This window comes from Nymphaea colorata, chromosome 5 (assembly GCF_008831285.2).
Source record: "Nymphaea colorata isolate Beijing-Zhang1983 chromosome 5, ASM883128v2, whole genome shotgun sequence".
Classification (NCBI taxonomy): domain Eukaryota; kingdom Viridiplantae; phylum Streptophyta; class Magnoliopsida; order Nymphaeales; family Nymphaeaceae; genus Nymphaea; species Nymphaea colorata.
Window position 1 is genome coordinate 7906464 of NC_045142.1, and position 14972 is coordinate 7921435.

The 14972-nt window shown below is 37.0% G+C and overlaps 1 protein-coding gene across 2 annotated transcripts; it reads right to left on the reverse strand.

Moving 5' to 3' along the window:
* Positions 1 to 374: 374 nt before the first annotated feature.
* Positions 375 to 11704, reverse strand: LOC116254931 (uncharacterized). 2 transcript variants are annotated; one of them, XM_050078073.1, is made up of 7 exons: positions 11294 to 11704; positions 10730 to 10886; positions 4605 to 4856; positions 3582 to 3725; positions 2804 to 3490; positions 2458 to 2722; positions 375 to 867 (listed from the first exon to the last, which is right to left on the reverse strand). In XM_050078073.1, the coding sequence occupies exons 2-6, from the start codon at positions 10805 to 10807 to the stop codon at positions 2474 to 2476; spliced, it is 1410 nt and encodes a 469-aa protein (XP_049934030.1). In that variant the 5' UTR covers positions 10808 to 10886; positions 11294 to 11704; the 3' UTR covers positions 375 to 867; positions 2458 to 2473. The 2 variants fall into 2 exon arrangements, with proteins under 2 accessions (XP_049934030.1, XP_031486446.1); XM_031630586.1 differs by lacking the exon at positions 10730 to 10886.
* Between the last annotated feature and the right edge of the window lie 3268 nt (positions 11705 to 14972).

Genomic DNA, 14972 nt, shown 5'->3' on the forward strand with positions numbered 1-14972 from the left:
TACAAACATGAATCAAGGCTCATACATTTTTTTGATTTCAGATTTCTGCCAAAATCAGATTGTCCTTATATGAGGAAACCTTACACTTGAATTGGAAAAAATCCATAATCAGAATTCCTTTTCGAATCCATATAACTGGGTTCAAATTCACGTAAGACATTCGATAGTTTCTGAACAATCGAAATTCCTAGCTCAAATCCAATTCTTAGATATTTTCTTCAGCCATTAGCTCTCATTAGGAGAATGGAATGAGAGGTCGTTGGCACACCAGGAAAAGTGGAAACTGCAAGTTCCTGTATTTAGCAGATAGAGCCACCCTGACAAGGGACAGTTATGGCTAAGAAGCTCCCAAAGAAAAGTAGGGCAAGCACAAGGGAATCCAACCCCTTCAAATCCATAAAAAAATATACACTGAACGGTTTATTTACAAAACAGTTTACAATTTTGCTTCATAAACAGGGAGACAAGTACATCTACGCGATTAGAGACTAAATCTTGAGAGAAAGACCCCTGTACCTCTCCTACATAAACTTGTAATGAATTTACAGACCTTACGAAATGAAAATTAAGGTCTACAGATAGATTGAACTCGATGAGAATTGAATGGCAGGACTAACGAGAAAGGATTGAATAAAGTATGTCTCAACCCTGGACTTAAGACTACCAAATATACCGGAAGCATCTGGATGTTGAGAGGAAAGTCAACTTTTTTAATGACTTCAATAGCAAAACTCTTGTTTCTTAAGTAGCCAATGGGTAAAATTTAACTCATCAACTGGAGTAAGACAGGATCTATCTGAACCTTCTCGTGGTATAATGCTTCTCACACACATACTGTACAGATGAAGGTGCTGCAACTTAAGAACCCTGCACAGTGAACATACTTGAAGTTAGACATTGAACATACAACCTTCTCTAGTCTCTCTCTTCTATGTCATTCCCAAAAACAATGTCCACATTCTCCCTTATGTATTCTAGAACTCTCTTTGATAAATCCAACTGCACAATATAAATTATACTCAAGTGCCCAAAATGCTGGAGCAAAAACATGAATGCATAGAACAAAGCTAAGACTGCTGAATCGAAAGCCTTTAAAAAAAGCCAACATTCTGATTTTCATTATTTTATTTTCAACTTATATTTGTGACCATGTAAGATCATCACACACACACACACATATATGACAGTATTGTGCTAGAAGTTCTTTCAGTTTTTAACCGTCCCCTTCCCTTGCTGGCTCTAAATATAGAGTACCGATGCATTTCTAAGCATTATGTGACAAATATTTATACACACAAACACACACACCCCTTTTATCTTGTGGTTTAGTGCACATTGTGAAATTGTATTGTAATTGGCCTTGAGTGACATCATTTCTTTCATTTTGAGCTACTTTGTGAGGATTCTTACATCTAGTTTTGTTAGGTTATATCCCCAAACCAGGTCTGCTGACCTGTATCTCACTGGGTTTGAATGTCATGCACCTGTATTTCATAGGTTTTGGTCTAAAACACACACTAGAAATAGCTTCATTCAACTCAGCAAAACAGCACTCAAAGAGCCATACAGAAAGGAAGTCTTAAACAGCAATATATAAGACACAATGAGGAGCTGCTTGGGTCTCCAACGGCTGGAACTCTAGCCGTTGGAGAGTTCTGCGGCTAGAAATACAGCAGAAAACATTCTGCTGAACAGAACACAAAGATAAATTACAAAATATAAAAATAGGAAAATTAAGAAAAGAGAACTATAATATTATGATTTAAGGTTATCCTGTCACTCACCAACCGGCCATCAAAAATAAAAGAGAGAAAGGAAAAAGAAGCAAACACCAGTTAGCCATTTCCCTGCCATCTATCAGTCAAGAAAGCAACTGGCTGGGGTCAATGCTAAATTTCAGTCCACATTCTGGCCAATGGATGGTTGAAATGGTTGAAGCTGGAAAAAATAAAAAAGCACATAAATTCCTACAATCACAGACCAGATAAAACGGATTGATCTATGGTTAACTGGAAAAAAATATTAGTGCTCCTTTTCCACCAGAAAAGGGTCAAAAAGAGCTAACAACCCACAGTCATTGTTCATAGCAACATGGTGAAGAAAGCCCACGAAACTGATTTCGGGATAGGAGATAGCTTCTTCAAAATAAAAACTAAAGTTATTGAGGTCAATCTGGGTTTCAGGCTAAACCAACTGGACGATGCTGTGTAATGATAACTACATATATCAATATGCCTGGCCGATGTAACTGCAAGCAAGTTGGCTACTTTGTCTTTCTACAACCCCATGTCTACAATAGACCCAGTCCCTTTATCCATGGCTGGGTAAAAAGCTTTAATGTTAAGAGTTCTTACCTTGTCTTTTAAAAACAAAGATATATATCCAAGTACAACAAAGTGGACTATCATATTATGTTCTATCACTTTAATAAGAGCTAGAAGTGAACTAGCAAAAGACCTGTTTGTTCCCACGTCTAGGTAATGTTGCACTCTCTAGGATTTGAAGAAGGATCTTCATCAGATGCTGCATCACTATCAGAAATTCCTAAGACATAAGCCTCCCCGTCATCATCCTCATCAAAATCAAAATCTGCTCTTGAATATCTCCTTTCAATGTATGCAAATGTCTGTCTTCTCTGCAGCCTTAGCACACGCATAATTACATCAGGAGTTAGTGTTATGCGTGAACGATCTTCTCTGCCTTGTCTGTTTGATTCCATAATCTGCAGAAAGTAAGCCTATGTCAGTATTGTGCAGAAAGGAGATATATGGATTAGAATGTATGAAGTAATTTTCTAGACTACCTCTTTCACATTGTCAGGCAATGGAATGATATCCCTAGCAATTGGTGACCAGAGCTTGACATTCTTCTCTATTCCACTGGTTGCAAGAACAGTCATGCAAGGGTGAGGCTCAAGGCAATTCACAATATGCATGTCACCAAGCATTATGCGAAGTAGTTCACCTCCTTTCTTCCTCCACATGAATATATGACCGCAGTCTGAACCACTAATGACATACTCATCATTAGGGCCGAAGAAACTCACACCTTTAACAGTTTGCGAATTTCGGTGACCTATGTAAGCCTGTGGATGGTCCAGTTCCTGCAACTTCTCAGCCGGGATTGACTTTGGGTTTGGCCCCATTCCCATATCCTTTTGGAACAGGTAGACGAGCTCATCATTATAGGAGACAAGTAACTCACTCATGTTAGAATATGCTAGCCCTGTGATGTGAACATTATCATTACCAATCAGGTGATTTGGTGAAAATGTGTCTAATGGTCGATCTCTATTGCTTGATGCATCACATTGATAGTTCCTTACGTCATAGACACGGGCATATTCATCAAAGCCAGCTACTGTGAAATGGTTTGGATTGTGAGGGTCAATAACAATTGCATTTAACTGTATGTTCCTGTTGGAATGTCCATTCTCTGTTAACAAAGAGCAAGTAAAAAGCTTGGTGGCAGGAGGGCATCGAAGATCAAACTGCAAAAATTTGTTTCCAAAAGAAAAAAAATCAGCACGGGAACTGACTATCAAGAATTGGAAATCAAACAAATAATGGCTTCCAACATACACGTTGTACTACACCATCTTCCCCGCAGCTGTAAAATATGTACGGACTTCCTGGTTCTATCGCAAGCTTGTGCACACGACCATCATGCTCGCCTAATTGTTTTGTCTCAACTCTCCCATTCTCCATAATCTGCCCAAATCTAACCTGAAAACAGAATGAAAAATTGCCTTAGATGTACAATTTTCAAAGGGAACTTGTTTCATCTGCTTGAAACAAATAGGCATCAAATATTAGTAAAAACAAGGACAGCAGGCCAGTTAAAAGTGCATTCATAGGCCAATGTCATAACAAAAGATACTTAGGGCAACAATATAACTTGACATCGGATGAACTACAATTTACAAATGGAGAACAATTCAGGCAGCTAAAAAGGCAGAACTAAGAGAAGGAACTCTGGGATACAATATAGCCGCAAGGGGAGATTCAATCTCCAACTCCTACACTACCATTTACATACCTTACATGCTTAACATAATCATAAACTTTGTGATAATCCACTACAAACTTTACTCTTCAGATTATTTCTTACATAGTTTCTTATGTCACTCTTCCTTATCACAATATCAGCAAACCATTGTTGATCAAGGTCAGATTTTGGGTATATATTATGATATTATGTATGAGTATCCTTTCTATGTAGCCAGAAGAAGAATCCAAACACAAATCGGTCAAGCCCCTAAAAGAACTAGTGGAGACCAGACAGTTTCCCTTTCATGGAGCCGATACAGCTCCCAAGTTGGTCAAGTCAGTGTGTGTGTGTGTGTGTGTATATATATATAGATGTTGCCTGTTTCTGCCTTGTGTGCATGGTTTTCTTCCCTGTTTAACATGCTTTTTATTTAATGTGTTACAGCATTTTCTTATATATAATATATATATATATATAGCATGTGGTTTTGTGAGCACATAATCTTTTCCATTAACAAGCTTCCAACCAAACAAAATCAGAGATATGTAGTATGTACACAAAAGATTATATTTCCTTCAGGTAAGGAACAACACCAGAATAAATAAAATAATGACCTGCCCATCAGCAGCAGATGTTATTACGCTACAATTATTGGTGAAAGGCATGACACGAGCTTGAAAGACATTATCTTCATGCCCAGAATAATATGAAAACTTTTTCATCTTCTGTGCCCAGTTCCAAAATATAATCTGCTTGTCATCAGAACCTGAAACAAGAAGATCTCCAGTAGGATTGAAATGCACAGTATTTACACAACCATCATGAGCAGATAACTTTACATAGAGATCCATCCGCTTAATAAGATCCTGAAAATGGAAGGCCAGAAAAACAGCATCAATAGTAATCAGTGACCAGGAATATGATGCAAAAAAAGGCATACATTTTACGGCTGTAAGTTCGAAGAAATTTGCAAGGTCACAAAATGTAAGATAAATCATTCTATGCTATCTCTCTCTCTTTTTCTGTATCTACATATATATCTTAGAAGCTCAAAAGAAGTAAAAAGGAAAGAACGTTATATTAAAATTTTAAATAATATTGCCAATGTTCCAGAATGGTCCAGGGAAGAATAATGATTTTTTAAAAAAGTTTATGAACAAAGAGGTTTTCGAAAAATCCTTTTTTTTATTTTGCCAAATCCCTCTCCTGCTCTCGCCCCTCTCATCCTCTACTCTCTCACTCTCTTTCTCTCAACGACACCAAACTCTCTCTCTCTCAGTCTCTCTCCTATCCCTGTCCACCAGAGGGCCTGTGCTTGTTGTGGCAGCCAAGGTAAACCTTCTCCTTCATCATCGTCTTTTTTTCTTTCTTTTCATCTTGTTCATATAATCCTTGAACTTTTGTTTTTTTGTTTACACTGTTATCATTTTACAAAGTTGTTGAGTTAAATATTTTTTTCCCCCAGTTTTCCTACCTTCCTCTTGGTTAACATGCTGCTGAAGAGAGAGCAGTAAGAGGGGGTAACCTCGGCATTCATGATTGATAATTTATAAATTCCAAAAAGCCAACTAAGTTCACTAACAAAAAAACATTTGACAATCCTACAAAGACACATTTGATACATTTGCCTAGAGATGAACAGACTTAAAAAGCTGAAACCCTAATCCATATTTCATTTACAAAATCTGACAAAACAAGAGATAAACAGTCAACAGACTTAACAATAAGATTCTAACTGCCAAATCCCAGAACAGATCATCTTTGTATGATAAAAGCAACAAGAAAAAGAAAATAAATAAACAAGAACAGACACAACAACAGACAAGTAGAAAACAAAGAAACAAGACATAACTGCACAGATGCCCATTTCCAAAGAAAAGAAACAAAAACAAGAGAGCGAAGTATGCAAGCACAGACACAAAGCAAAGAAAGGCATAAAGAGAGAGAGAAAGGAAAAGAAAGAAGTTGATGAAATAAGAGAAAGCAAGACTGACAACGAAAAATAAGACTGACCTGCATCACTGCAAAACTCACCAGAAAACTCTCACCGGCAACCTGATTCTTTGTGGGGATGAGTCTAGGAAAATGATTGGGAAGCCAAAGGGTCGACACGATCGACCCAAAGTTCCAAATTTGGGACAGAGTTGGACTAAGTCAAAATTGACATAGTCCAAAAATGGATGGACACAGTCCTGGTGCATTGACCGCACCCAACACAGTCAGAGCCATGCCTGGGCCATGTCCAGGAGCGTACCCATCTATGTCACATGGGTGCAGGCATAGGATACAGAATCTTTCAAGAAAACTTAGGTGCCGGTTCGGCAGGCGTGTGCATGTGTGTGTATACATATATACACATGCAGACACACACAAAATTGCTAAACATTCGCTAACATAACTATGTTGATTTAAATCTAAGAAGTCATGAGATCTAGAAAGCATTGCTTTTTGGTATTACCGCAAGTAAATTAACGTACAAATCTTATTAATAAGGCTAGTACTACCACAGGACTTTTTCAAGCCAATTTGGCCCGTGCGGTGCCCAAGGTTTCCCAAGCCTTTGGCCAACCCTATGTAGTTGAGATTATTCTCCTTTCTTACCTCTCTCGTGATGTACACAGCTTTCCATGATAAATACATTGCGAGTTTTCTTTATTCACACTTTGCTTTCTTTATGCACTTTGCTTTCCAAATGATCTTTGCACCCCTTTCGATGGTTTGAAGGCTGACGGCAAATAGGTTTTTGCCGTGCCGCACGGACTGAAGTTGTCAGCCCATGACAAATACAGTGACTAAATTAAATATTAAAAATTAACTTTAAGTTTTAACATGACACGGTTGGGTTGCTTGAGCTAGACTTCACAAGAACAAATTTGGTCAGGTGCGATTGACTGCATCTGACGCATGTTGACCGTGTCAGATGCCATGTCGAAGCTGAACACATGTCAACGCAGGTGCACACCCATGTGATATAGGTACCCATATTTGCACTTGTGTTGCCCAATGCAGACATGGCCATGGGTACCTTGCCCAAACAGATGTATCTGTGTGAAGTAACCTAACAAAAGTGGGTATGATCCCTGCCAGATATCTGATATGACATTACATATTAAGGATGGAATTGATGTTATGACAAGAATGGCTATGTATCTTCAGGCATACTATTCCATTTTAACCATTGATGAAATACTTAATGACTTCCAAGAAAACACGATCCCTATATTGTTAACTAGTGAAGTTGAAGCGAAAACAGACCCTTGTGTGCTAAAATACCCATGTGATTGAGAATTGAGACAATTTGAAGTAAATTATTAATTGAGCCCTACAACGATATCACCCAAAATATTAGTTGCATTGCGCTAGGGGAGACCTACATGATGGGTGTAGGTGATAATAACAGATTTGTGGCCATACTGGTTTTCCCTGCACTACGAGACAACTCCTACGTCATCTACCATAGTTGCTAGGGGCAATGTTGTAAAACGCGTATCGTAAGCCGTATCGGTCGGGCTTTAAGATGCGCCGTATCGTAACGTATCGTAACCGTATCGTAAATTTTTAAAAAATAATAATAATAAATCAGAAAAAATAAAAAAATCAGAAAATTCATTAAAAAATCAGAAAAAATTAAAAACTAATAAATTCTTCATAGAAAACATGTTTTAGTCTTTTAGATAATGATAGACTTATTATTTTGCTAAATGCTATAAACTTACGCATTCACGCGGATGGTTCATCATTCATACTTCATAGACATCAAAATTCATAACAATATCATTCTTTTTCATCTTCATCTTCATGGTTTAAAAAAACCCTTTTCCTCCCAATGGGAATCAGTCACCCATGCACAAATCCATGGTTTAATAGATAATTTCACGGTGAAAATCGATGATTTCACAATGGAAATCGATGATTTCCCTCTAAGGCGGTACAATCTATAGATTAGAAATGAAGAAGGGGTGGGTTTTTATAAAAAAAAAACTCGAAAAAATGGGGTTCAAGCCCCCTTTTTAGAAATCAGCCCGTATCGTACTGTATCGTACGATACGAGGGCCCGTATCGCACGTTTCGTGCGATACATGTACGATACACCCCCATTTATGATACAAGGGGTGTATCGTATCGTATTTTGTAAATGATACGATACGTATCGTACGATACGTACAACACTGGTTAGGGGACGAACCACACCATGCATGACCTAGTGTGGTCAGTTTATTGACATAATGATTAGCCATCCTTGCTCTAATCCCTACCGAACTAACAGAGATAGTTCAAAAAGGTTGCCACGCTAGAGTTGTGTTGGGTGCAGCTTGAGTGCTTCGCGAGTGCAGCTTGGGTGCGGCAACAAAGTTTAACAATCATTAATTGCTATTTTTATTACTTGTGAACAATTTTATTGCTAGTTTTGTTGTTTGCACACAATTTTGTTTCTATATAAATATATATAGATACAACTATATTATATTCTCACCACACCCACACCCATGTTTTTTTTGGAAGATGCAGCATCCACACCCTACACCTATGTGACATAACTGCCAATGGCATAATCAAAAGGAAACAGAATGCAAACTAAGCAAAAGCAAATATAGAAAGTAGGGAACAATAAGAAATTAACAAAAGCAATCAGGGTTTTTCTTAATCAACTCCAATAATACATCAAAGAATAAACACACCCGTAAATAAGGGCTGCTGCCAAATCAAATGGATCTTGGTTCCATAACAGAAAAATAATATCCAGACGCTGATAACTAAAGGTCCATATCAACTACTTAAATGGAAATAATTAAATGGATCCAGTCCATTTGGAATTTGAATAGCGTTCATCAGTTATTTTGCAACTGCTCATGTCTGTTAGTACCAAGAAAGACTGTCAAAGACTCAAAACCAGGGTGAAATATATCATTTTGGAAAAAGATGCCTTGGGAAGTCTCTAACCCTTGTAATGCTGTGAATCGTCTAGCAGATGTCAGGGTGAAAGTAAATGTCATCTTATTGATACATTCATGTAAAACCTGGAGAAGCCTAGTGAAACTTAAATGAATTAAATTGCACACATTGGGTTTTACATAATAGTCACATATATAATTTCAAATTGTTGATTGCATTGATTTGCTTCAAGTTTTGTTCTGATGGTAATAGTAGTGTGGATGAATTGATTTACTGTGTGAGAAGGTAGTGCTTTAATGCTTATTCCCCCCTAGACCATGATTGTGTGTGGTGTTTGCTATGATGGTTTCTGATATTTGATGATTGCGCTTGGTGATTTGTTAAGTTAATATCTAATATTGAAAATGTATTGTAGTATTATGCTACTTGCTTAAAAGAACATGTCACAATAAAATATTTAAGCCAAGGTTTAAGTCGCTAATGCATATATGTTGAGATGAACTGTTGATGAAAGAAGCACTTTGTTGCCTTTTTAACACTGAGGCCAGATACAAACTTTAGTCAAAATGCACCTAGGAACCCACCTGGGCAATGGGTGCAATGTTGTTTAACAAGGTCCACCAAGGTGGATCTGCCTAGTCGCCTAGGGGTGTGGCTCTGTCTCTCTCTCTCTCTCTCTCTCTCCACTTAGGTCCTTCTATCCAGAGTAATTTTATTAGTTCCTGCTTTGTACTGTTTGCCTTGCCGCACATCTTGTTGGGCAAGAGATTAGTAATGTTATCTCTCTCTCTCTCTGTGTGTGTGTGTGTGTGTGTGTGTGTGTGTGTGTGCGCGCGCAGTCACCAGCTAACATTTCCAGTGCCACTACTTCTGTCCTCCCATCAAAAGTTGTTGCTGCTGATGTTGTACAGATCTTTTTATGCTTTCCTTTCTTCTTGATTCCTCTTTTCCTTCTTCCACTTCTTTATTAATTTGCCTCTATTCTCTCCTCCTCCTCCAACGGCATGTATGATGTGGGTATCCACATCAAGTACTCAAAATAAGTCCTTATAATTATATTTTACATACATGTGGACATTTGTGTGTGGACATTTGTGTACTACCACCAAGTTCCGCACCTCACTCCTCTGTACGGCCATCCAAGATCACCACATGCCCATAGATGAGCATCCTTTTGGACGACATGGCTTACCCTTTCTGGCTTGAGACAAATTGGGAATCTCCTACGTTAACTAAAGACAGGTCACAACAGTTGATTCTAGTTATTGACAGCCATACCTTACATGCCCTTAAACACCACTTTTGGGAAGAAATAGATCTGTCAAACCCTTCTTCATACTTCTACTCGTCCCTTTATTCTGTTCAACTTCATCTTTACCATAACTGAACATGCCTAGAGTTTCCACATCCGAAAAAGTTGACTTTTGCACTACAAAGAATAGCTGGGAGAATTGTTTCTGTATTTTAGATCTAAAATACATTAGTACTAGATATGAATCAGCAACACTAGACCATGTTAATCATCTCTAAAAACACCATGGCGTCTACTGCAACATAATTAGCAGCGACATCTGCTATGCACCTCCATCCAATAAGAGAAATGAAGAAAGGAAATAGGTATACCACAAAAAGAGCCAGGTCATGGTTTACATTTGGAGAAAGCTCAACCGTAAAATCTTTTCGTCCTTGTAATGCCATGCTCATCACAGGCACATGTCTGGTTCAGAATTTTAAACGTTCTCTTAATGCTGATGAAAAAAGCAGTTCTTAGATATGAGAATGCAAGTTACATGCCCTACAGACAGAAGTGGGAAGTTGACAAGGAAACTATAGAATCACGACTTACCAATTCGATCAGCTGGAACATGGAAGCCCACAGCATTACGCAATATACAAAAATGCAAATGCACAAACGAAGCTCCATGTGCAACCGAACCTTTTTCTTAGGTTAATTTATGCATACACCAAAGTTAGAAGAATCCGGAACCAACAGCTCCATAAAACTACAGAGGAAAAAAAAGGAAAAGAAACAAATAGAAAAAACATGTAGAGTTAACAGACCCATACCACAAGAAACTATAAATACGGAGAAGAAAATTATCCATGCACAACCAACAACCTTTACTAAAAAAGTTACAAAAGTGAGAGAAGAAACCATAAAAAGTAAACTAAAAAAAAAAACTGCAGAACCCATTACTCCATAAATGTGAAAATTCAAAAAACCGACGCAGAAAAAAAAAAGCAAAAAAAAAAAGAGAGCAAACAACACTGTCACAAAACGAAGAAACAAAAGTTAATTTACTGGAACAATAACTAGAAAATAAAAGAACTCGATGCAACAAAATTCCAAGAAGTCCAGAAAGAAAAAAAAAAAGCCATTAGAGAGACACAACAATCGAGGAACACCGACCTCCAAACCGCCGACCCGCTGAGCGAAGAGCCTTGGCCGCGAGAACCCGATTTCTCTCCGGCGGATCTCGAACTCCATCGTAATCGATCGACCTTCCATCGCTCTCTCCACAAACCAAAGAGAAACAACAAAAAACAGAAAAACGCCCCACCACCTTCACAGCTAATTCACTGGAAGGACTCCGACAAGAATTCAATCCAACAGCCAAAGAAACTCATAGCAAATGAGATTTGGGACTATTTAAAGCATGTCGGGAAAGCACCCACAAAGGGGAACCTTCACATCAATCTCCATTCCCCATCTCTCCCGTCACAGACAGACACTCTTCCTCTCTCTCTCTCTCTCTCTCTGAGAAGAAGCGAAAAGGCAGAGAGGCCTAAGTCGCCAAACCAGATGACACTCCATGGGGCCCGTTTACCTTTTTCTGCTCCCAGGATTCAATTCCACGCCTTTTTACAGAAAGCATCAGCATGCAGCGGCCCCCACTTCTGGTCAGTAATATGGACAACCGGTTCGGGTCATGCTCGGATCCAAACTTTTCCTTGACAAGAAAGATCTTGGCCTGAAATTTTTGAGTGAAAAGTATCGGGTCGGGTCTTGACGATGGAATTGTTTGAGCAGGTTGAACTTTGACCCGATGGAATTCAGATAGAAAAAGGCTCCATTTGTTTGCTTCAAATCTAAATTAGATAGGCATTTAAATGACAATGTATATATATATATATATATATATATATATATATATATATATATTTTGACTGCACAACAAGTCGAGTAACTCAGGTTTGAATTGAACTCGCTCTAAAAAGCTCAGCTTGTGTTGACTTCGAACTTACAAAGATACTTGAAACGATAAATGAATCAATATACATATATATTGACTCTACAACAAATCGAGTAACTCGGGTTCGAATCGAACTCGCTCGAAAAAGCTCATCTTGTGTCAACTTCGAACTTACAAAGATACTCGAAACGATAAACGAATCAAGCTCGAGTTTTATGAACTCGACTCGTTTATACTCGATTCTATATAATATTGCCAAAACTAGTAAGGCAAAAACAAATTTTCACAAGTTACATAAGTCAACACTTACATGAGTTAAACGCTTACACGAGTTGAACATTTCAACATCAACGAGTGGAGTTAAAGTTTGATTTTGTGTAGTCAAGTCAAGCTCTAATTTGTTAAAGGAGTTTGACTCGACTTTGAGCTGAACAAACTCGGGCTCGACTCGACACGTATATTGCCCTATACATATGTGTAAGAGACCCTTTGACTTGGGGCTGGACTTCAGGCCCAACCATCAAGGTCCAAAGCTTGGGCCTAACCCAATTATAATAAAATGTATAAACATAATATATAAATATAACGATTATATTAAAAAGTATGCATAACTATAACAAAATAAAATTATGTATATTATTGAGCAGAATCAGGCTGCTAGTACCCAATCGGACCTGGCCCGAGAAACTTTGAGGTAGGCTTGGGTTCAGCCTACTTTGGGCCGGGCACCCCCGACTACATAACTATGATTATTTGATTTATAACCATTGTAAGTTTGTTGGGACTCACTGTAAGTTTGTTCATAACTATGATTATTTGATTTATAACCATTGTAAGTTTGTTGGGACTCACTGTAAGTTTGTTCATAACTATGATTATTGGATTTATTTTTAAAATAATATATATTTTAGTTTGAAGTGCATTAGTGTTCCATAGCCAAAAATTTCTAGCTCACTGTTGGTCCCCAAGAAAATTATGAATATAGAGTCCATTTTTTCATTATAAAAAAAAATTTGTGGGGCATTACCTTATCTAACCTAGTTTTGTATAAACTTGGTTTTATGAATAAAAACTTGGTGTATTTGTTTTGCTACTCACCTTAACCTGATTGTTTATGAATGGCTTGATGCTTTCTCTTATGCTCGCTATAAGGAATATAGCTCGCTTATGAAACTCGTTGGCTCACGATTTTTATTCCCTTTGTAAAACCAGGTTTTGTTCAAATTGGGTTTTCCTCAAATCCTGTTTTAGTGGCACCCAAACACTCAATAGATCTGATTTTTTAATGCCCTTTAGATAGACCTATATTTTAGCATAAGAATATTATGCATCTATCTCATCTTTATTTTATGTTTACATCATATGTATATGAAAGAATACTGAATGTCACTGTCAAATGAAAGTTTACTTAGATGTCAAATTAATGAAGATGGTAAGGTTTATATATAACTTAATTCACATTATGCTTATTGACCTTTCTGACCTTTATATTCTTCTTAAATCGATCAGTTTTCTTATACTATATGACTACAAATTAAAAACGAATTCTGTGAATTACGAAAAAATATACTATGTGTTGAAATGAAAAATCATGGAAATATATTTATGAAACGCAAAAGGATAGCTAAGCTAACGGTAGGCTGACTTCTTTGTTTTTGGGCTTGAGAAGGCTGTCACAAGCTATCCATTGTTTATTTTATATTTTAAAAATAATTTTTTATTTTAACCGGGCCGGCTCAATGGCCAATCCTAATGGGGAAGCGGCGGGCTATGAGGAGGTAAAAAATGAATTGATGAGCCAAAAAAAATGGTTGGAGGATGGTTTGAACTTCGAAAATAAAAAAATGATGTGTTCATGTAAAAGTTAAAAGGGTTTTTCTCAATTTGACCTGTCGCAACTTCAAAAATACAAAAAAAAAAAGTTTCATCCCTCCTTTCTCTCAAACGGACAAAACAATCTCATGCATTCATTCAAATGGAAAATAGAAGAACATCCAACGCCATCACATGCTGCTAAGCCAAGAAAAATGAAGAGACAAATATATATATATAATAATAATCCGATCCACTATTGGGTTTAGAAAGATAAGAATCAGAACAATCATCTCATTAATGACCTCATTTATAGGTTATTAAAGATTTCTCACAATCTTCAATAAAATAGTAAACATTTTGAGCGTTATATATATATATATATATATATACACAAGCACACTAAAGAAAGAGAGATGAAAACGGAGAGAGATTAGACTTAGGTTCAGCCAGATAAGAGCTGGGTCCAGGTAGGCTTGATGTTTGAAACCCGAGCTCAGGCTTGATTTGATTACAATGAAAAATATTTGTTTAAATATAAATTAATTAAAAATATATTTTAATTATATTAATAATAAAATATAAATATTATTGAAAAATTATCGAGCCAGATGCAATATATATATATATATATATATATATATATATAGAGAGAGAGAGAGAGAAAGAGAGAGAGAAAGAGAGAGAAAAAGAAAAAAAAGTGATGAAAGAGAGATGAAGGAAGAAGATAGAAAGCAAATTAAGAGAGGTAAAAAGAGGACAGAGTTTTTTTGTAAAAAGGGTGAGAGATTTAAAAAAGAGAGAGAAGACGTTTAGTAAAAGGAGGAAAAGGGGGACCTTAGTTAAAAAAAAGAAAAGAAGAGATGAATGTCCAAAGAGGTTTTGAAAAGGAGAAAAGAGAACGAAAGAAAGAAAAGATTAAAAAAAAAATGAGAAAGAAAACGAAAAGAAAAATAGCGATGAAGAGGAGAGAGAAAAAGCTTAAAAAAGAGATAGATAAAGCCGTCTTAAAAAGATAGAGAAAAATATTAGAAAGCCATGCTGGCGCCGGTCATGCTCTTAGAACTCCAAGGAAGATTTTTG

Coding starts and splice junctions, on each gene's coding strand:
- LOC116254931 (XM_031630586.1), bottom strand. CDS start 11,392: ATGGAAGGTCGATCGATTACGATGGAGTTCGAGATCCGCCGGAGAGAA. Junction 3,726..4,604: donor CATCTGCTGCTGATGGGCAG/GTCATTATTTTA, acceptor TTCTGTTTTCAG/GTTAGATTTGGGCAGATTAT. Junction 2,723..2,803: donor TGCCTGACAATGTGAAAGAG/GTAGTCTAGAAA, acceptor TACTTTCTGCAG/ATTATGGAATCAAACAGACA.